Genomic DNA, 21,159 nt, shown 5'->3' with positions numbered 1-21,159 from the left:
AATCAGGTTTGCTCTAAAAGACAAGCTGGCAGATTTCAAAAAGACTTGGTCTCCCTTTGTTTAGTTTCTGGGAGGAGCCCACACTGAATTGGACTCTACTCATTTTACACCATCATATGAATCTGAAGAGAGCAGCAGCTTGCTGTAGGTCAATGCACTATATGTAAGCCTATGGCACTAACTGTAACTCCCACCCTGCCTTATTTTTTTCTTCCATCTTTTCCCACTATTTCTCTTAAGTCCAACTTGATTTTTATGTAAGTACTAGCACTTGTTTGTCCACCATGTTAGTCTGGTTGGTTATGTGTGCATATATGTTCTTTACCACTTGTTCAAAGGCACTGTAAAAAAACATTTAACAGACTTTAATATTCACAGATAAGCGTTGTATTTTGAATGTAAATAAGGTGCCAGAGTGCATTAAAAGCAGGTATAATATGCACAACATCCACCCAGAATTACAAGAACGAATAATAAAATAAAAATGCCAGAACACCTACAAACATATACAAGAGAAATGAAAAAAAATGTACAACATATATACAAGTAAAAAATAAAATGTAACTGTAAATAAAAATGTACAACCAGCATACATACATAGTAGCCCATGTATAAAAAAAAAGATGTAGTCTAAACCTACGAGTGTGCAATTTGTGCTTTAGTGCAATATTGTAATAAATGAGGTAATGACAGTGTTATCTCACACTCAGCTGTGAAATGTTGAAGAGTTTTATGGCTTATGGTATGAATGATTTTCTGTAGCGGTCCATTTGACACTAAAGCTGTCGGAGCCTTTTAGAGAAGTGTTCCTCTGTTGGACCAGTGTGGGGTGGAGAGGGTGCTCGGGACTATCTATCCATGATAGATAATAGTTTGTTCAGTGACCTCCTCTCCACCACAGCTTCAAATGTCTCCAGTTTGTAGCCAGTAACGAAGCCAGCCTTCCTGATCAGTTTGTTCAGTCTGTTTGTGTCGCTGGCTCTGATGCTGCTGCTTCCCCAGATAACAGAGGAGGACAGAGCGCTGGCCACAACAGACGGATCCCCCCAGAGGTCAGGGCTAGACCCCCCCCCCCAATGTCTTCAATTCCTAGATTTGCATACTCCAGTCCATAAGGCGGTGCTATTTGTTATCAACCCGAAATTATCGTTAGAAGAAGAAGAGCCAGGCGGAAGTGTTTAGTGCATGGAGCTGGCTGCAGCACAGGCAGGTATGTTATTAAAGATAACACTTTAGCTTTGAATTATTTGCTTATAGACGTACAAGTGGCTGCATTTATTGTCTTGGAGTCATACAATAATGTAGAGTAAGCAACAGAATAGTTCAAACAACCTGGGAATTCGCTGCACGTTACGTAAGCTTCGTTTAGATATCGTTAAATATTACTGAGCAAAGGTTGGAGCTAACGTTAGCATAGTGTAGTTGTAGTAACGTTACGTGTCTTTACTAAAGAAATGGCAGTTTAACTTTGCCTTGCTGGTCGAAAGACGTACACATTTGATAGAGCATGACTTCTGATATTTAAAAAAACCTTAAGATTGGTTCTTTAATTCGGCAGTATTCCTTTGAAAATGGTTAACATTTTACAATCAATGAATGTTACATGTAACGTTAACGCCAAGGATGCTTCGCACAGACTTCTGATTACACTTGCAACGTTACTTAAATAGGTTTCTAATATGTTGTCCATCACATACACGTAAAGGACCAAATTACAGTGTAATCAAGACAATTTGAAATGTGTTTAAAGGTAAAGTTATTGCAGGATTGTTGTATTTGATTGCATCACATTGAAAGAGGTTTATATTTTTTTCTTTTTTGTTATGCCAGTAGTCAAGTAAACTCCTTAGCGCTGTGGCGATGGGTCTGGCAATGCGAGACTAGTAAACTGGTAACAGTAAAGAGGATCCATCTCAGTGAATGTTGCTGTCTGCTATCCCACAGTGAAATGGACAATAATGAGGAACCGGTCCAAACAAACGGCAGTAAGACACTGCTTATCCGCCACTTACCGGCTGAACTCAGCCAGGATGAAAAAAAGGACCTCTTAAAGTATTTCGGAGCTGAGACGGTCAGGGTCTTCTCAAACACGGGTCGTTTGGTAGGTTGTGCCTCACTAAAAGAGAGCGTTTACGTCTTGAAATTCATTTGAGTTGCTGTCCATTCTGAACAAGCTTTTCTATCTCCACAGAAACATGCAGCCTTTGCATCCTTTAGAAGTGAAAAGTCGGCAGCAAAAGTGAGTTATTTATGCAGTGTTTGTACTTATGACATTCAATAAAAGCATTGCTTGCATACATTTAGAGCTAAACAATAGTGTAGACTCAATTTAATTGTATCTTCTTCTGTCCTGTATGGTGTTCACTCCCCATTACATCTATTTTAGGCTCTTAGCAGACTCCATCAGTTAGAGGTTCTTGATCATACACTCGTCGTGGAGTTTGCGAAAGGACAAGATCATGTCACAGTATTGGAGGACCCACCAGTGTCAGACAGGTAAGTTGCTTGAAACGTGAATAAAGAAACACTGGTGATTTGCACAGACTGTAGTTATGAGAAACATTATGTTTGCACACATACATGCAAATGTATGGGCTGTTAAAGGTGCAGTAGGTAAGACTTATAAAACTAACTTTCTGAAACTGACCCTACGTTCCAGTAGAACTACATGAAGCAGGTCATTTAAAAAATAATCCAGCTCCTCTGGCACCACCTACAGCCTGTAGTGCGATTTGCAAAAATCCACCGCTCCCTGTTCAGATGCACCAATCAGGGCCGGGGGGGGGGGGGGGGGGGGTGTCTAACCGCATGTCAATCACTGCTCAGGCACATGCATTCATTCTCCCTTGTGGGGGGAGGGGCTTAGAGACCATTTTGGGCTTTAGTGGAAAAGGGGGAGGGACTGAGAAGTTGTCGATGTTCACATTTTTTGGCCAAGTCCTGGATCCTCCCAATCCTACCTACGGCACCTTTAACCTGCCTGTGAGATAGAGCCAGACCGTGGTGTCTGTTGTGTGGATCTCAAGATCCTGTTGTAAGGGCCACAGACCAGAAATAATTTCCTACACATGGGTTTTATTTATAAGTTAGCAAATATACACAAATCAGATTGACCACCAGAGTCCCAATTGAAAAAAGTGAAAATTGTAAATGCTGAGAACTGAAATGTAAACCTAGTGCTTGAGTTTCACTTTTAACCTATTCTCATCACTCATTTAAACTGAATTACCAGCATTAAAATATTATCCAATACACAAATAATGGCGAAAGGTGCCATTGAATCCTTTTTGTAACATGTTTACATTTTTCCACAGTGGTAAATGGGGCAGGGAAGAGCAGAAGAAACCGGAAACCAAGCAACCTAACATTCCCCTTATAGAGACCGGCATTGCACCTAGCCTTGGGTGAGTGTTGAATGCATCAAAAGAAAATGATAAAATAAAATCCATTTTAATTCCATGGTTGAATGCATGTCCATAAGCATTTTTTTTTAATAGCGTTGGTAGGTGATATGAGTAAATCATGACGTACTGAGTGCTGATTTCTGAGTTGCTAAATGGGACAAGACATACTCTTCTCTTGATTTCTTTTATGGATGATAACTCGGTAAGAGTTTCATAAATTATGACATGAAAGGCCTCAGTTATAGGTCTGAATGATTAAAATGAGATTTTCTAATCACAAAGGCTGTGATTACACTTTGATCATGTGACACGCGAGAGTAAAGCAGTCTGCAAAAGGAAGCATCAACTTGCCAAGTTGCTGCGCAGCATCAGGTTTTGTGTAAAACCTGCCCTGCTAATGTTGCTACCTCACGGGGCAACACTACTAACCTGTATCACCACAAAGCCATGTACGATAGTTGCCTGGCTAAAAAGCCGAACACCAGTGTGTCAGGTAAGCAAAATACCGTAAAGCGTAAGGCCGATTACACACTGCCTGCGTGGCGTGAGCGTGGCGTTTCTGTTGCGTGTCAGCTGCATGGATTTTTCTATGTCTTTACACACCAGAAACATGTCTGACGTGGTGCTGCTGCTGCTAGCCTTGTCTGGACACATGTATGTTTCCCATTGATAAAATGAAATACCATGTTAAACATAAATACATACTGATTTGATTACAGCAAAGACAACATCGGCAGTATTGACGGCAAAATAGGCTACAGAATATTTCATTCTGTATTGACAGGTGCAATATTAGGAAATCTTTTAATTACATTTATATCTGGATGTATATCAAAACCTAGAGACTTTCAAACATCAACATGTCATTTATTAATATGTATTCGTGTCTAAACGACATATAAACATCTTTTCCTATTCTATTTTGCCTGGAAACGCTTCCAACACGCTTGCGTGTCTTGTGAAAAATAGGCGTCGGTTCTATTTCTAGCAGGCATCACGCAGGCAGTGTGTAAGCTCTAACCTGTTTAACATAGGAGCCGAAATATAAACGGACACGCCACGCAGCTGACACGCTCGCGCGATGCATCCAGTGTGTAACCGGCCTAACTCCATATGAATGTACTTCAGAACAGAACGTGGAAATTACTTGAGCAGTAACAGAGTTGATTGCGAAATATATGATGCACCTCAGTACTGTGACCAAGCCTGGGCTCACGGCTTTGATAAATACACTGGATACGCGGTATAACATGCCCTCCGCACATAATTTATATTCAACTGACGTGGTCAAGCCGTAGGATCGCTATGGCTAGCAGTGCCATACTCATTGTGCACAATGCACATATACGATATACATATTTAAAGACTGTCCTGTAAAGTTCAGACAGTGTTTAAAAAGTGCATTACTACAATCTGCACTTTAGTTTGTGTGATTTCTTACTGACTTTCACATTAATGTTTACACCAGGCTTCTTTGTCAGCGTTTTTTTTATGTTGTCATGGTAATTATTACATGTTTACAAGGCTGGACTTTCAACAAATCAGTCACTGTGATTGAAGTAGGTTATAAATAAATAATGTCATTCATATAAATTCATGCATCACTGAATTTCATCATAACATACAGGCCTGGCTTACAGGAAAGAACGGTTTATGGTAAATCTATCTAAAATTGTGTTTGTCATACTATCCAATGATTTATTGTTTGTCTTTGTTATACAGCAGATATAGAGCTTAAAAAATAATCTCTTTTTAAATCACAATATTGCTTGAAAAAAATTCTGTAGTGCATTATACTGTATGTCATGTTGAATTCTATTATTTCTCCTTGCCCTGTCTTTTGTGGTTAAAAGAAAATTATTATATTACATTATGGTAATCTGTTTTTGGCCCTATCTCTCATTACCCACCCACATTATACTTTAGACAATTAAATATGCATGTATGACACATGTTGTCCAAACCGTGTGTGTGTGTGTGTGTGTGTCTCTACACACACTAGAGGCTACCTGGAGACTAGCTGACAATAAACCTGGATAAGAATCTGAGAGCAATAGTCAGAAGCTGTCAGCAGCCTTGTGTCCAATTAGATGGTCAGGCTGCCATTGAGTGCCTGACAGGCCGTCTGTCCTGCCAGTTGGTGGGACTAGGTGGTCTTTGATACCTTTCGCTCCAAAACTGACAGTCTATCCTGCCTTGTGCTAAAATAAAATGTGGATCAGCCAGTACTGTTCACACCTTGATATGATGCAGTTTGCTTGATTATGTATTCTTTGTAGTACGGATCAATACTACTCTGATTGTTCATCCTAAGCCCCTAATATGAATCAATTCTAATGAGATATCATAATTGGGCTCCATACATGTCTACGCAAATAAATGTGTTATTTTTTATTGTGTATAGCAGTAGAGAATTCTGGTGTCCTACAGTTAAAATACTAAGAGGCGTTTTTGTATTCTGACTCTGAATATATTCTGGGATAAAACAAAACAAGGCTTTGTTCTAAAGTAACACTGTCATTAATGACCTCCAAAAATGCATGTTTTGAATGTTTTTATATAGAGACGGAGAGATCATGACTTAAAAGTGCTCTGTCTCAATTATTTACCTACTGCAGCTTTAATGCATAGAAAGGGTCACTACCATTTATTGCATTAAAGCTGCAGTAGGTAACTTTTATAAAAAATATATTTTTTTCATATTTGCTGAAACTGTTGCTATATCCTGACAGTAGTACATGAGACAGAATATCTGTGAAATCTGTCCTCTGCCTTTCCCTAGTGCTTCTAATGGCATTTGTAAGTTTCCACGGCGGCCGACGGAAAAACACCCAATCACAGTCAAGGAGTCGATAACTGCTTGTGAACTCTGGTCAAACTAGGTGGCACTGATCAAATATGAATCAAACTTACAGCATTGCTTATTACCTGCCTCAAATGTTTTCAGAAACATATTTTAGTGTACTATTTTTAGCTGAAAAAGTGAGAAAGTTTGTGACCCGGCTGCCATGTTGAAAACGAGCCAAAACCAAACCCCGCCCACCGGCCGCAGCAAACCTTTTCGTTTTACAGCTAAACTGATGGAAATTCTTTCATTAATTCTTTTATTTGTTTACTTTTTAAGATTGCATTGTCATGTTATTTTTCACCTTGTAGCAAAATATAGTGTGTTCTCCCAAGCATTATAACACAGTTAATAGTTTGTTTTAAATGTAATACATTGAACTAGTAACGAGTTTTCACTTTTCATCTACGTCCCAGCAGAACTAACGGATTTTTTTGTCATCTAGCCAAGGGGCAGGTCAAACAACAAACAGTGTACCCCCCCTTTAAGTCTTTGTTTATTAGGCCTCAGTAGATTTAGATTTGTTCTCTCGTGCCATGCAGTGTCTTGGCTTTATAAAAGTTATTATTACACAAGGACAAGCTTTTGTGCTGACAGGGCATGCTGGTCCCAATGTCCCTTAATGGCTCGGTTTCACATTGTGTTGGCTGAGTGCTTGTCATCTAAAGAATAAGCGACCTAACTGAAGCACACCGTCTGGACCACATATTCATGCGTCTCCATTTTTTTGGACATATTTTGTGAGTGGTTAAGTGAAGGCGATATTGTATTTCAGGCAGCGAGTTGCTGCTACAGTTTCCTTTTTAAGTAATTTTGTCTTTTCCTCTCACTCTCTCCTACAGGTTGAATTTTCAATTGAATCCCTCTTTGAAATATTTATACCCCCCACCTTCTAATAGCATTCTGACAAATATAACACATGTCCTCATGAGTGTGCCAAAGTTTTATGTTCAAGTGAGTATATCATTTTATCTTATTCCAATACCTTCATGTCTTTGATATGCAAATGTTGGTAATCTGTGTGTATTGTATTTGAATTTTTTGTTCTTTTCATACTCCCTCTATTCAAACTTTAATTTATTGGGAAGTGGTAATTTGTACAAAAAAATGCAAATGTGACAGCATTTCCAGCCTTCAAATTCATATTGTAAAACGGAGATATGAATATCCCAGAGGGTTTTTTGAACTGTATCCAACCTCTTAAAGATCAAACAGAAAACATTTGCCTTTTAAATTTCAATTTGGGGAGCAAGTATTAATAATAAACCATAAGTGGGAGGTATGAGTTATGGGTTTAACATTTCCCTGGGAGCCGTGCTGCCTGGATTTACATTGCTGCTACTTCCAGCGTTGGCGTCTTGGTGGTGCTAGTGTGTTGCAGAGAAGCCGCCTTCATGCTCAGCCTCACCACTGGTATCTCACCTCAGCCTCAATCTCAGCTTGATCCTTGTATTTTAAATGGAAATGCAAAAGCCTTGCAATCTGTTTTACATAGGCTGCCTGTTTGAGAGAAGCAGTATATTTAAACTACCAGCTCCCACCCAGCTTTTGGTGTGAATCTTTAGATACAACCATCACTGCCCTAACACTCCTATCTCCAATTATACAGGTACTACATCTGATGAACAAAATGAATTTACCATGTCCATTTGGCCCAGTCACTGCCAGACCCCCCATGGTAAGCTTGTATACATTATTGTTGGATAAAGAACAACAGGCTGTGTTGTTAAAAGAGGCCAGTATTCAAATGTGTGTGAAAGGAAGGAACTCAACTATTGAGGTCAACCAGCTCCTATCTTTAGAGGACCCCCAACAACTTTTGGCTTATTGATTTAGTAGTAACACTCGAAAGATTACATGTAAAAATAGAAATTAAAATTTCCTAACTGCATCCGCAGAAGCCCACGTGTGAGCATTCGGACATGGAAAGCCTGGAGTACTGAAGGCAGACAGTGGACAAGCTTGTGCTTGTATGAATCTGAAATTGTGCGGAGACAGATGTTCCTCTTTTTGATGGGATGTTGAAAATGCCAGTTTAATAAAAAAATCTCTTAACAACTGTATAACATTTGCTTGGTCCAGCTCTTAAAAGGTGAACATTTACGGTTTTGCTTTTGTCTTACTTGAGATTTAAATGACTTTCTTCAGCTTTTCACTCTTTTTTTATGACAAAATAAGCAATTAGAAGACATCACCTTGGGCTCTTGGTAAATTGTGATTGACACTTTTCATTATTTTCCAGCATTTTAAGAATCGAATGATCCATTTAAGAAATAATCATCACATTTGTTGTTGTGAAAATACATGAAAATACAGCCCTTTAAATATCACTACCTATCGCAGACATTGTATTATTTGTGTGGGTAATATTTAATATATAACACTTTGCACAAGTTTTAAAATGTAATTGAAACCTATCGATCACCCCTACTGTGATAATGAACATGTGGCCGGCCATGCCTTAATAGTGTTTTCAATTATACTACAATCATGTTCAAAAATTCAATGAATCCCAGTTTTGACCAATACTTACCATGTACCCTGGCAAAGACTACGCTCTGAAGTCTGTCAGTTGAACACAGAGGCATTTTTAAGCTAAGCCATGTTGTTTTGTTTCCTGCAGTTTGACGTGTTGCCTCCTGCGCCTCCCTTCCCCATGCCTCCTCCCTTCCCTCCTGATTATCCCCCGCTACCAGAGGAGGAGATGGAGCTGTCCAGTGGACAAGAGTCGGAGTATGAGAGTGGGGAAGACGAAGACAAGGAGAGGTAAAGAGCAGTTAGAGAGGACTCATCTCCGCATAAACATTTTATTGAGACAAAGGAATTGACTTGAATTTTTTTTTTCCCTTATTACTCTGCCAGTAGATCGAGGGTGTTAATGTATCATTCTGAAGTTAAAATGTTTTAAGTGGCTTGAAGGGAAATGTATTTAAATTCCAATGGGTGGGCAATTTTATTTTTTCCCCCTTATTCCATATGCTTGCTTTATTTCAGGATTGTTCGTCTGATGGGCCTGGTCAACCAAGCATGCAAGAGACCCTTGAGACCAAAAACAGCTTCAAAGAGAAAGAAGCCCAAGATCAAGGATCTACTCTATGCTCCCAAACCAGACTCTCAGAGGTACACCAAAGGCACTCATGCATGTTCCAGTCCTCACACATAGACAGTATTCATGGGCAGCTTAAAAAGCAGGACAAAAACCTCCAGGCAATAAGTCTGTCTCATAAAGACAGCCTTCTGTGGCTCAGAGACTTATTGTTTCAGCACCACACACACACACACACACGCACACGCACGCACCCTTAATGACAGACCACAAACTATAAATATACCCACAGCTCAGTGTCTCGAGGCTACATGTATGTGGATTGGGAAATATCTCTGGTTGACCAGAACAAAATATCCCAATCCTTAAGCCGCTCAGGAGCCAGGTTTATTGTTGGGGCTTTTTAGAGGCTGCTGTTGAGGGGAGTGGTGATTGTCTCTGCTGTCCTCAGTGCTCCAGTGCTGCAGCCCTCCGATGTGTTTGAGCAGCCCCACCCTGCTGGGCAGAAGAAAATTGAATTCCACATTTCGGTTCCAGAGGTGGCAGCCGGAGTGGAAGGAAGTGGGCCAAGTCAACCTGATGATGAAGGCAGAGGTGAGGGCTTTGCTTCGCTATTTTGACACTTCTTTTCACTTCCTTCAGTTTATGATTTATTTTCATAACTATATATAACTATATATTCATAACTGTTTTATTTTTACTGTGAAAAATGTCCATCACAATTCCCCATAGCCCAAGGTGATGTCTGTAAAGTTCTTGCTTTGTCTAAACAACAGTTCCAATCCCTCAAAATACTCAATACACAATGATATAACAGAGAAAAGCAGCAACTGCTTGTGTTTAAAAACACTTATTATTTACTTATTAGTGAATATTTGCCCTTTGTGCTTATAAAAAGATTACTCAGGTTCTGGTTAATGACCAGTTTTCCTCTAGGTTATATGAGACTTTGCTGGGAGTAAACCATAGGTAATGTTAAATCAGGAATGCACTTGCCCCATCAATGAAATCTAGGAGATCTGTAGTATTTGTAATAAGTTCATGAGATATATTGAATCAAGGGCTTCAACTGTGCACTGCTTTCTGTCTTTTGAGCAAGATAGGCACCGTAAGGATTTGATTAATACTATACATCATGTTTATTATCACATTGAAGCAGAAGGTGGTTTGATACTGCTATTGACAGAAGTTAAATCCTGTACCATGGGTGAAGTCAGAGCCAAGTGTTACACAGCAGTATATCACAGCAGAAACTGGCACCGAAAAGGTTTTACCATTATCTGTATGAGAAAATGTCATTGGGGGCACAGTCTGTGTTACTTGTCAGATGTGCAGTTCCCCGTTTGCCTTATCTCCCTTCTCTCTAGCTACAACTTCACTCCCTGCCAAGCCCCTGAGAAGTAAAATAGATCTCAAAGTCAAACACAAAAGATTTTCTAAAGGCAGGGGAGAGATAAACTATGACAGGTGGCTTTTTGGATTAGTCTTGTTTTGGGGAAGTGGGGGTGTGTGTGTGATCTGATAAACAAGCTATTTAAATGGAAAGGGGAGGTGGGGGACAGATAAGGAGGAGGATCATTTTGAAAGCAGTGATCTAGTTCTCTGCCGAGAGTGTATCAGAAAAACTCCCCAACACTTCTTGCTCCAGTGCACGCTCGCATACACCTTATGTGGAAGACAAGCTTTTTTCCCCTCCCTGGATTTGTACAGGCTCACTGCTCTTAGTAATTTCATCTACAACGTGTGTGCACTCCTCAAAAGTCTGCCAGAGTTATCCTTCCCACTGCCTTTCAAACCCATGTTTGCAAAACAGGACTGGATTTTGATTTGAATAGAGTTCTTTATATGACACAGACTGATGTGTGCTTATGCCTCACTCTCCAGACCTTTCAATTATCAGTACCAATGTGACAGCATTTATCATATTAAACCCCAACAAAGAAATCATTGTTAGGGCTGCAACTAACAATGTATTTTTAACCAATTATATGCATCTGTCGATTATTTTCTTAATTGATTGATTAGATGTTTGGTCTATAAAATTTCAGAAAATGTTGATCGGGGTTTCCCAAAGCCCAAGATGACGTCCTCAAATGTCTTGTTTGTCCACAACTCAAAGATCTTCAGTTTACTGTCACAAAGGAGAGAAGAAACTAGAAAAATGCACATCTAAGAAGCTGGAATCAGATATTGTTTTACTTAATAAACCCGATGAATTGATTATCAAAATAGTTGGCGATTAATATATTAGTTTGCAACTAATCGATTCATATTTGCCGCCCTAATCATTATTTTCAACTCAATCAGTTTATATTGATGCCACTGTTAGAAATCGTCAACATCAATACTAAATTAATTGTGACCAAGAGGATTTGCTTCCACTTTCCCATCCTGAGCTTGTTTGGTTTAGTGAAGAGGATAAACATTGTGGAAGTGTAGTGATTAATTCACCATCTGCTATTGTTAGACACTTTGAAAACTTCCATCTGTCTTTGTGCCTGAGGGAGAGTGTCCCTTTCCGGTTTTGTATCATAAAGAAATCCAGTGTGCATCCAACTTAGTGGCACATAATATGAAATACTGTTTAGCCGCTGCCCGTGTTTTTTGCCAGAATGAATGTAATGTGTTCCATGTAGTACCCTTAACCATCCTCTGTGTCTCTTCAGAAGTGGTTGAGAGGGAGCTCAGCCCCAGCAGCAGTCAGGAGGTGGCAGAGGCCGAGGGTTTTGGGAAGCTTTACCCCAGCGCCCAGGCATCCCAACAGCAGGAGGAGCACAGCGACGAGGAGCAGGATCTCCCCTCAGACGTCATCTCCAGAAAGGAGCTGGAGAAAGGACGGCTGTCAAGAGATGGTAAACATGACCTTTTTAGGCATCGCGGTGAATCAGTGGTTAGCACGGTCCACTTACAGCAAGGAAGGCTCTTGGTCCAAACTATGGGGCCATTATGGGTGGAGATTGCACGTTTTTCCCATTTTTGTGTAGGTTTACTGGGTGCTTCCATTTACTCCCACCCTAAATACATGGATGTTAGTATCAGGAAAGTGATATCATTGGCAGGGAAGTTAAAAAAACAGACCTTAAGATTTTAGTTTTCAAAACTGAGAAAAAAACATTAAGATTTATCACAGCAGCTCAAATGCAACACAACAAATCAGAAAAATAAGAAAATAATGGTAATTGAATTACAGGAAGCCATACATGGTTAGGAAAATGCTTCCAATAATAATACAACCATCTTTGTATTAATGCTGTATATTGCAGGTTGATCCTGTACCACAGTGAACATATCAACTGAAAGGAAAAAAAAGTTAGCATTTTCTGTTAACATTCTTCTTCCCTCTCACAAATCCTGTTCTGTGTAGAAGTGATGCAAGAAGAATGGAAGCAGTGGTTGTTTGAAATCCATATGAGAGAGATTTGGCAGGCAGTGTGAGCAGTGAGAGCCTACATGGCTGGACAGAAAGGAAAACGAATCCTGTTTGAATAGTGCTTTGGTTCTAAAATGTAATTTCTGAAACCCGTCGCCGCCTGAATCAGCATTTGAGGATAGTTGGATTTAAAGGGGTGATAGATTGATTATATAGGGTATTTCACACTGTTCCTTAAGGTCTCCTAATAGGGTATGTAACATTGGTTGGGCTGAAAATGGCCCAAGTGCTATTCTATGGGCCCTTTACTACCCTGTGAATATGGCTCTATTTGGAACAAGAGCTTTTCTTCCAAATATGGTTTGCTCATGAATATTTAGATGAGCTCCACGCTGATTGGTTGAGCGAACCACATACACATACATTGGAGACAAGACAGCAGGTCTCATATTTCAGACACTGCAACGTTATGCATTGTCTGTCTGCTATTTTGTTATTAAACTCAGAGACTTTTTGTATGCGAGAAATCAACTATATAAAGCTCAAGAGGCGTTTATTTCCCCGATCATTTGTTTAAATAACTCAACACACATATCCGTTATAAGATTAACTGGAACATGTGGTAAGAGATTGCGGGCGGAACAAGCTCGCTGACCGCGCTCTCACTCACACACACCGGCCATTTAGCAGGAAGAGGGGAGCTGCAAGCCCTGGAGCTCTGTCAGGGCAGCGGCGTTTGGTAGTCCAGTAACCCAGAAACAGTGACTTTGCGCGGGTATGGAGCACCGCGGGCTGCCGGCCGTGACGGAGCTCCATCTAGCTCACAGCGGGCCGGGGTCTGTGAAGGAGGACCCAGGCAGCACCGACACACAGTGGGACAAAATTTGCAATTAGCCATCAATTTTCGTAAAACGTCCCATATTTGACCTCTACATAGTTGATTTCTCGCATAAAAAAAGTCTCAGAAGTGACTTTAGTGATAAAATAGCAGATGAACAATGTATACAATTTCTGAGATCTGCGTGATCTATTCAGTAGACTACCTGATCTCAGATCAGTGGTGTAGCCTTTGTAAATGTTGGGGTGTGACAAAGATAGAGACTGGAGCCAAATAAGGAGGATCCGCCGAGTTGACGTCAACTATTAGCTTCGTTGAGATTCGCCCGTTTTCAGAGGCAGTTTCAAATTGTGAGATTTGCAGAGGAAAGAGGTGTCAATGGGATTTTGAGCTTCTATGTATGTCCTGTTTACCCTCCAAACTGTCGTTATTCAACTATCACAAGGTAAAATCGGTTTTGCTTTCTATCACCCCTTTAACCTTATTTCTATAATGTAAATCTAAACAAAAATAAAAGTCAATCACTCTGCTGGAAATGTACATATATGTGGAAACAATTCAAATTTGGGAACATTTCTAAATAGTTGATTAGTAAGAGAACTGTTAAGTGTAATTCTTTGTTCTTCCTTCCACTGATACACTAGGTTCAGGCATTTTTCCAGCAGTTTTCCCTTCAAATACAGTACACACCAGCTAAGATATGATATGTCCAAGCCATATCTAAAATGAACTGGCTGCTAGGTGCTCGGATCAAACATGTAATCATTGCTTTAATGTCTCAAACATCTCTAGCCTAGTTCTTCAGTCCACTCGGTCTTCAAATAAAAACATTGAGTGGATGGTATTGAGTTGCAATAACTTTGAATTTGACTTTATGTATGTATGGGCAGCTCTGTGATGGTCCTTTGTACCTGTTTTTGAAATGCACCGTGCATCAATTTTTTTTTTTTTCTTCTCTCTTTTAAAACAGAGATAAAAAGGATGTCTGTGTTTAAAAATTATGAACCGGGTGAGCCAACCTGCAGACTGTACGTGAAGAATGTTGCAAAGCAAGTGGAAGAGAAAGTAGGTACATTTATAGCACTTGACCCACTTTGGTTTACTGGATATATGGTGCTTTATTCTGGAGTTTTATTTATTGCGCTAGACAATTTCCATGTCATCATATGCCATTTTGTGTCATTCAGTGTCAAAGTTACATTTTGCAATGGTGTTTTAAGATGACCTTAAGACTATTTGTCCTAATATTCATCATTTGTCTTGCAGGACCTGAAGTACATCTATGGGAGATATGTCAACCCTTTGTCAGAAGCCGAGAGAAACATGTATGTAAACAGCAATCCACATGATCTTGACCTTATTAACATGGCTTGCGTGTCACTTCACCCCATCCGATCTTCATGAGCTATTTTTGACTCTGGCAATTTGTCACTTTCCTTTGAGAGTTTGTAGGAATTCATGCTGACTGTGTGTTGTTGTTGTTATTATTAAGTATCTAACCTGACATAGAGATCACGAGGGACATTTAATGTTTGTGCATCAGCAGTACTTCAAATGAATATTCCACCTGAGTCATCAAACCGAGCCTATGTCGAGTAGAGGCTCTGAACACAGATGTAGGTGATAAAAAAGGAGAAGCAAATTCTGCCAGAGAAACAGTTTGTCCTCTGGTCCTCTAAGTTGTGGATTCTTTTTTTTCTCCTGCTTGAGGGTTACTACAGTTTATGTCAGTTAGTGAATTTCTTACGAATAAACATGTATGCAGATAATCCTAAACAGTGTTACCACATCTAAGATGTCCTGTCTTCACCCAAAAGTCTGCAGGTTTTAACTTCAACCAAACACAGACCGTACTAAACAGTTGCTTATAGAGGTGCATTGATGTGCAAAATTCGTGTTTCGATCGGTCCTGTGGTCAGTTTTACCTAAACGTAGGTTGCTGTCATTACCCTGTATTCATGTTGATTTTGTCATGAAATCATAAAATAAGGATTGGGTCAGCCTGGTTGTCTGTGGCAGTGTGGCACATGATTGACAACCAGTGTTGTATATGGTTACAGAAGCAGCAGGCAAGATCTTCCTCTTGTAACTCTGAATAGCTCCAGCATAATGTTAACTCGGCTAGGCCGCGAGCCCGGAGTGATAATGATGTGTCCCTGCTTTGGTTTTTTTTTCCCCCTCAGGTTTGACGTTGTGTTAATGAAGGAGGGGCGGATGAAAGGGCAGGCCTTCGTAGGACTCCCCAGTGAGCAGAGTGCAGAGAAAGCCCTGCGGGAAACCAACGGCTACGTTCTCTATGACAAACCCCTCGTCGTCGTATCCTTTTACTCGCTCTCGCAAGATGAAACAAGGACGAGATTTTCTAAGGAGTGGAAATCTAAGTTTATTTAATAGGGTTCAGTTCTTTGGAGGAGTTGGACGCATAGATGTATATGACTAGTTCGTTTTACTGGTATAATGTTTTTTTAAATTTTTTATTATTAGTTACCCAAACAAGCTATTCAATGAGAGGAATGTTACCCTAAAACACAAAACTAATATGTACTTAGCAAGTCTGGGTTCACTTTGTTGTGTAATATCCACCTCCTGTTCCATCTCACTAGGCCATTTTATATTGAATTTATGAGACATAACAGTGTGTTATAGTACATGGAAAGTTTATCTCACAAGTGACCACTTGAGAAAAGAAGAATTTAGACCTGGTATATACTAATGCACTGAACATACTTAAGTGGTCAGTTAAGAGGTGGTGTGTGATGATTATTAGGTGGACACCTACCATCACAGGTGTGTGGTTGGCTTTGGTCCTCCGTGCCTTCAGGAGGACGAGGACTAATTTCTGGCAGTCCTGCCCCACCACCTGCTCTTCCTCAGCCCAATACCGATAATTACACGTCAACCTTTGAACTTGTCTAATGAGGCTATTGAATTTGATGGTGTTTTAATGTGCACCCCCATAACCAATTAGCTCAGCGACAGCATGTTCATCTCAGAGTTCAAAGAATAAACAGCAAAGTCCTGCATGTAGCTATATTCCAGGTAAGGTGACAGTTAGTTTAGACATTTAGCATTCAGCCATTTAAGAGGCGGTTTGGAAGCTTGAAATTTGCTTTGCTAGCTGGAGTATGGTGGTTTATAGAGTTTTAGGCATTGTATGTTGCATGCACAAACTGCTGGCGATTATATTTGCTTGATAAAGGGGCTCTATTGTTTCCCCCGTGTTTAGGTAAGCTATCTGAAGCTGTGTGGGAATCAGAGTGGGAATGGCAGTCTTCCCCACTACCAATAATTACTACTACTTGAAGTAATAACTGAATACAAATACATTAAATGGCTTATGCCACCCATAAATGCTATCAAAACTGAGGGGGTGCCTGGTTAGCTCACCTGGTAGAGCAGGCGCCTATATATAGGGGTTTGCTGCTTGACGCAGCGGCCGCGGGTTCGGCTGCGGCCGCGGGTTCGGCTCCGCCCTGCGGCTCCGCCCTGCGGCCCTGTGCTGCGGCCCTGTGCTGCGTGGTGTTCCCCCTCTCTCTCCTCTTTCATGTCTTCAGCACCTATGTAAACGGGGGCCTAAAATTCCCAAAAAAACTGAGGTTGGATTTCATGAAAATCTTAGGGGTTATAACTTTAAATGGATGGTGACATGAAGCAGCCAGCCAAGAAGAGCCATTTTTTCCTTTTGTTTTTGCTGGTGTTGTGCAACAAGAAAGGGGGGGGGGGAATAATCTACCACTGCAAGTGTGCTAAAATGTAGCAAATAGAACTCAATATGTGTTATAAGGTGGACTTGGATTGACTTTGTGGTTTTATTCTACTTGGAGTGTCATTGGAGGTTCATTTTGGTAGAGATGTATTTTTAAGCAGTCATAGTCAGAGGACAGCCGGTGCCAGTTTAGATTCCCTATAATGATTTTTTTCAGCACTAGCTAGAGACTGCGGTATGGCACTTGCCAGAGAATCCTCAGCAGCCTGCTACTGAAATTATTGAACTGGAAGAACAACCTGCACAACATGGTAGTAGTTTAAAGTGTAAGGTTTATAAAGAGTGACACAGTGACAGCCTTTCACACATCTGGCTCCTCTCTCTTTATTTAACATGGTCACATTGGCCGAACATCTGCAGTCTATGTGAATGACAGTAGCTGTCACTGAGTAAGTGAGCCAACCTCGGAAAAGCAGGAGACCAACGCTCTTAAAAGGTCCATTTTTGGCCAGTAGTCTTCTGGCATCTATGAGCAAACAGCTGTGACCTTTTCTCAAATGAAATTCATATGAGTCGGCAAGTGTCACAAGGAAGAGAGCCCCTGTGGCTTAAAGCTGCCGCATACAGCTCTGGGAGTAAAACATGATCATATAATATAAAATATTAGTCTGTGATTTTTCCATCTTTGAACCGCTGTAGAAAGCTGAAATTGGCTTTTCAGCAAGGTTGCGGTTTTTGTGTATATTTTCTGTGGTGCTATTGGTGTATTACATTTGTAGAGAAAGAAAGCTATGCATTTGTTGATGCCCAAATTACAATTATAAATGTAGAGAATCCTAATGGGACCAGATGAAGGAGCAGATTTGTTGCCTGTATAGGATTATAGTTTTGATCAACCAGCCTTACTTAAAAGCAGCTAAAAGTCTTTGCCTGAAAAAGAAGGTACTTTATCGAGTGAGAGAAAACCTTTCGCCCATTTAATGGAAATGTTTGTTGCCTACAGACCTTACCTATAAATTCACAGCAATTTGCTAGATCTGCCAGACCAAAAGAAGACAACACAGTTACCAAGAGAGGACCAAAACAACGATGAACTCAACAGGTGAGTAAGACACTAAAGCATTCGGTGAGGCAAAAAGAGAATATTCAAATGAAAACCGATTCCTCATTACGTCATAGTGTATCTGTTCTGTGTGTGTGTGTGTATGTATGTATATGTGTGTATATATATATATATATATGTGTATATGTATATATGTGTATATATATGTATGAGAGAATATTATTCTTGTAATGGTGATTTCTTTTTACATTTGTGTTTACACTTTATTTATTCAAGATGCCAAGACTTGATATTGTGGCCCAGCAGAACCATTTGTATCCTTATTCTGGCATATATCCTTTTGGAGAAAAAAAAAGAAAAGAAAATGGGGCAGTTTATTTGTAGTTATTGTGGCCCAATTGGAACTTGAAACAACTTGACTTGTATTCATGTAGTCTAAATTTAAAACAAGTACCATGCTTTGTTTCTGTAGCTTATTGTCTTTTACAGTATGTTCTCTGAAATACTTTAAGTGTAGTCTATGTAAACCTGTGCTATTTTGGAGTCTCTCAAACTTCTCTTTACACTTCTCTCTGCCTTGTTTGACTGAATTTCAGGTGATGGTCGTCAGATGTCATCTTCTTCTTTTATAACTAAATAAAAAAAGATATTTTATTAAGATAAACTTTTGTCATGTTTTCTTCCAGTCACAGCTTCAAACATACAGTATGTCACCATGTGTGGGTTCACTTCAGTCATAACTGATTATCTTTAGGCCCAAACTTAAATGTCCTGACAGCAGAGTAAACACAGACTGGGGAAGCTATATGAGATCTAGATTGGCTCTGCAGCAGATGGTAGGCTGTCAACACAGTGGAAAAACCACAGTCCTGAGGAGACAGCAAACAAACCAAACAGACTGCACTCTGTGGGAAATTGCTTAGACTGGGTTAGCTTACCTTTACAATCCCTGGCTGGCCCCATCTGTGTGATAATAGAGAGTAAACCTTGGAGGGTGAACTTCTCCCCTCAGCAGCCATCTTAACTGAAGATTTGGAAATCAAATTGGTTTTTGTCCTCTTTTGGTGTAAGCAATACTGGGAGTGTACTTGGCGCATGTCAATCACAGCTAAGTTAAAGTTGTTGTCTGATCTTTAAGATGTCTAATGAGGGAAAACATTGAATTGCTGTGGTGAGGCTGGCCAAATGCAGTCTGGTTTGATTCAGTTTTACACCGCTTTGGTGGTTTGACGACAGACATAAAAGCAGCACCACCTCATCATTATTATTATTATTATTATTATGCATCAGGTTCCTTCAGTGGCAACACTGTATCTTCCCATATTTTAGCTGGGAGCTGAAAAAGGTCTCCGTTCTCAATTTGCCCACTCAAAGTAATAGAAATGTGAACATCAGAGAAACTAAAACTCTTAAAAAGACTGGCCCAATGTAATAGCTTGATGTCCAGTTGTTACTAAATAGTTCTCTGATACTCAAATGATAGGTCACATTGGCCTTTGTGCCTCAGATTTTTCTGGTTCGCTTTATTGTTTGCCAATCCAGTCATGTGTTGGTGGTGCCATGCATTTGCTTGCTAATACGTTTTTAGGTTAAACAAAAAAACATTTAAAACTGCATTTGGAAAAATGTACAATGGAATATTGTTGCATTTAAAGCAGTGTGAGTACTAGGGCGTAGAGTCTTTGTGGTACTGTAAGATGAAGACTTTGACACAACAAACCCACTTTAGTTTAATTGCAAACAATGTAAAGCTCCAAATTTCACAAATGTGTGTCTAATGATTTATTGTATCTCTCATAATGCATCTGACAGTCACTACCTTATCTGAACCTCATCTAGGTTGACCATCTTCCATTCAAACTTTTCTTAGTTATGTTGCAGGTCAGATGTCCCGTTGCTCCAAAATCAAACTAACTGTTACATTTTGAATCCCTTTCAGAATATGTGAATGATATTACTGCATGGAAATAAATAATACATTCAGAAAGTAGCTATTAACTGACAAGCCAAAAGGCAGCAATATCATCACACCTCTTGTCATGTAGCCTTTGTTGTTACGCATGTCCCAGTTCAGAAGTGTTTAAAAGAAAGTCGGTCTCCTTTAGAAGAAGGCATATAACACTATAAAAACCTCCTTGTAATTGTACCACTCCTACCAATTGTACACTTATATAAAATTGTTCTGAAAAGTACTCTCTCTCCACTATAATGCAGATCATTAAATGCAAAGCTCATTTGCACACACTGCTACCACCTACTAACTGTTGGAATGTGTAATCTGTATGCCAGTGTTATGCTGACCTTAAACCAAACGCCTTTTCAAGCGATTCCACTTTTGCAAACAAATTTCCAATATCGGATTTAAATTATTAGTCTTGCTTGAGTTGGGGTTTGCTCCTGTCGTCTCAACCGTTTCGTGTGGTGGTCATAAAACTCAGTCCGAGCTGTCCTAAGTCAGTGTTTTTCCCATCTTGATGTTCCGACGAAATCAAACGTGTTTGATATTATCTTAAGTTTTAAGTCTTGGTGGTACAATCTTTGAAAAGAACTCATTGACTTTATGACAGATTGTCTTTAGATGTGAGATGGTGTCAGACTTTAGTCTTTTCAAAGTCTTTTCAGAGTCTTCTAGTGTATGGTAGTCATTAGTTGACACAGCACAGACAATTTGCATCACATACTGTAGCCATGTTTCATCAGATTTCCACTTCATGTGAGAGCATAGTGACTGCATGATTTAACAGGACAATAATCTGCACCTGCAACAATGGCGGGTTAATGGGGTGTGATTGTGAGATCCTACAAAGGGGTAATCACCATAATTAAACAATTATCTGAGCCTCCTTTAATTGCAATATAAGAATCCAAAGCATATTGTGAGGATTTT

General features: G+C 39.8%; 1 protein-coding gene across 1 annotated transcript; it reads left to right on the top strand.

Annotated features, from left to right (window-relative positions):
• The first annotated feature begins 1,164 nt into the window (after positions 1 to 1,164).
• Positions 1,165 to 18,936, top strand: rnpc3 (RNA-binding region (RNP1, RRM) containing 3). Its single transcript, XM_078280769.1, has 16 exons — positions 1,165 to 1,210; positions 1,945 to 2,101; positions 2,192 to 2,239; positions 2,387 to 2,496; positions 3,315 to 3,404; positions 7,092 to 7,203; positions 7,859 to 7,927; positions 8,873 to 9,015; positions 9,244 to 9,369; positions 9,747 to 9,889; positions 11,965 to 12,147; positions 14,474 to 14,568; positions 14,770 to 14,828; positions 15,687 to 15,819; positions 18,234 to 18,311; positions 18,549 to 18,936. The coding sequence occupies exons 2-15, from the start codon at positions 1,949 to 1,951 to the stop codon at positions 18,300 to 18,302; spliced, it is 1,533 nt and encodes a 510-aa protein (XP_078136895.1). The 5' UTR covers positions 1,165 to 1,210; positions 1,945 to 1,948; the 3' UTR covers positions 18,303 to 18,311; positions 18,549 to 18,936.
• Positions 18,937 to 21,159: the final 2,223 nt, after the last annotated feature.

This window comes from Sander vitreus, chromosome 22, assembly GCF_031162955.1.
Source record: "Sander vitreus isolate 19-12246 chromosome 22, sanVit1, whole genome shotgun sequence".
In the NCBI taxonomy this organism is placed as follows: Eukaryota; Metazoa; Chordata; class Actinopteri; order Perciformes; family Percidae; genus Sander; species Sander vitreus.
The sequence above is the reverse complement of the archived record's forward strand: the minus strand, read 5'-3'. Positions and strand labels throughout refer to the sequence as shown.

What these genes read in the sequence shown, in the direction of transcription:
- rnpc3 (XM_078280769.1), top strand. Translation starts at nt 1,949, where the DNA reads ATGGACAATAATGAGGAACCGGTCCAAACAAACGGCAGTAAGACACTG. An exon ending in CCCAAACCAGACTCTCAGAG is followed by an intron (nt 9,370 to 9,746) that starts GTACACCAAAGG and finishes TGCTGTCCTCAG; the next exon opens with TGCTCCAGTGCTGCAGCCCT. An exon ending in ACCTGATGATGAAGGCAGAG is followed by an intron (nt 9,890 to 11,964) that starts GTGAGGGCTTTG and finishes TCTCTTCAGAAG; the next exon opens with TGGTTGAGAGGGAGCTCAGC.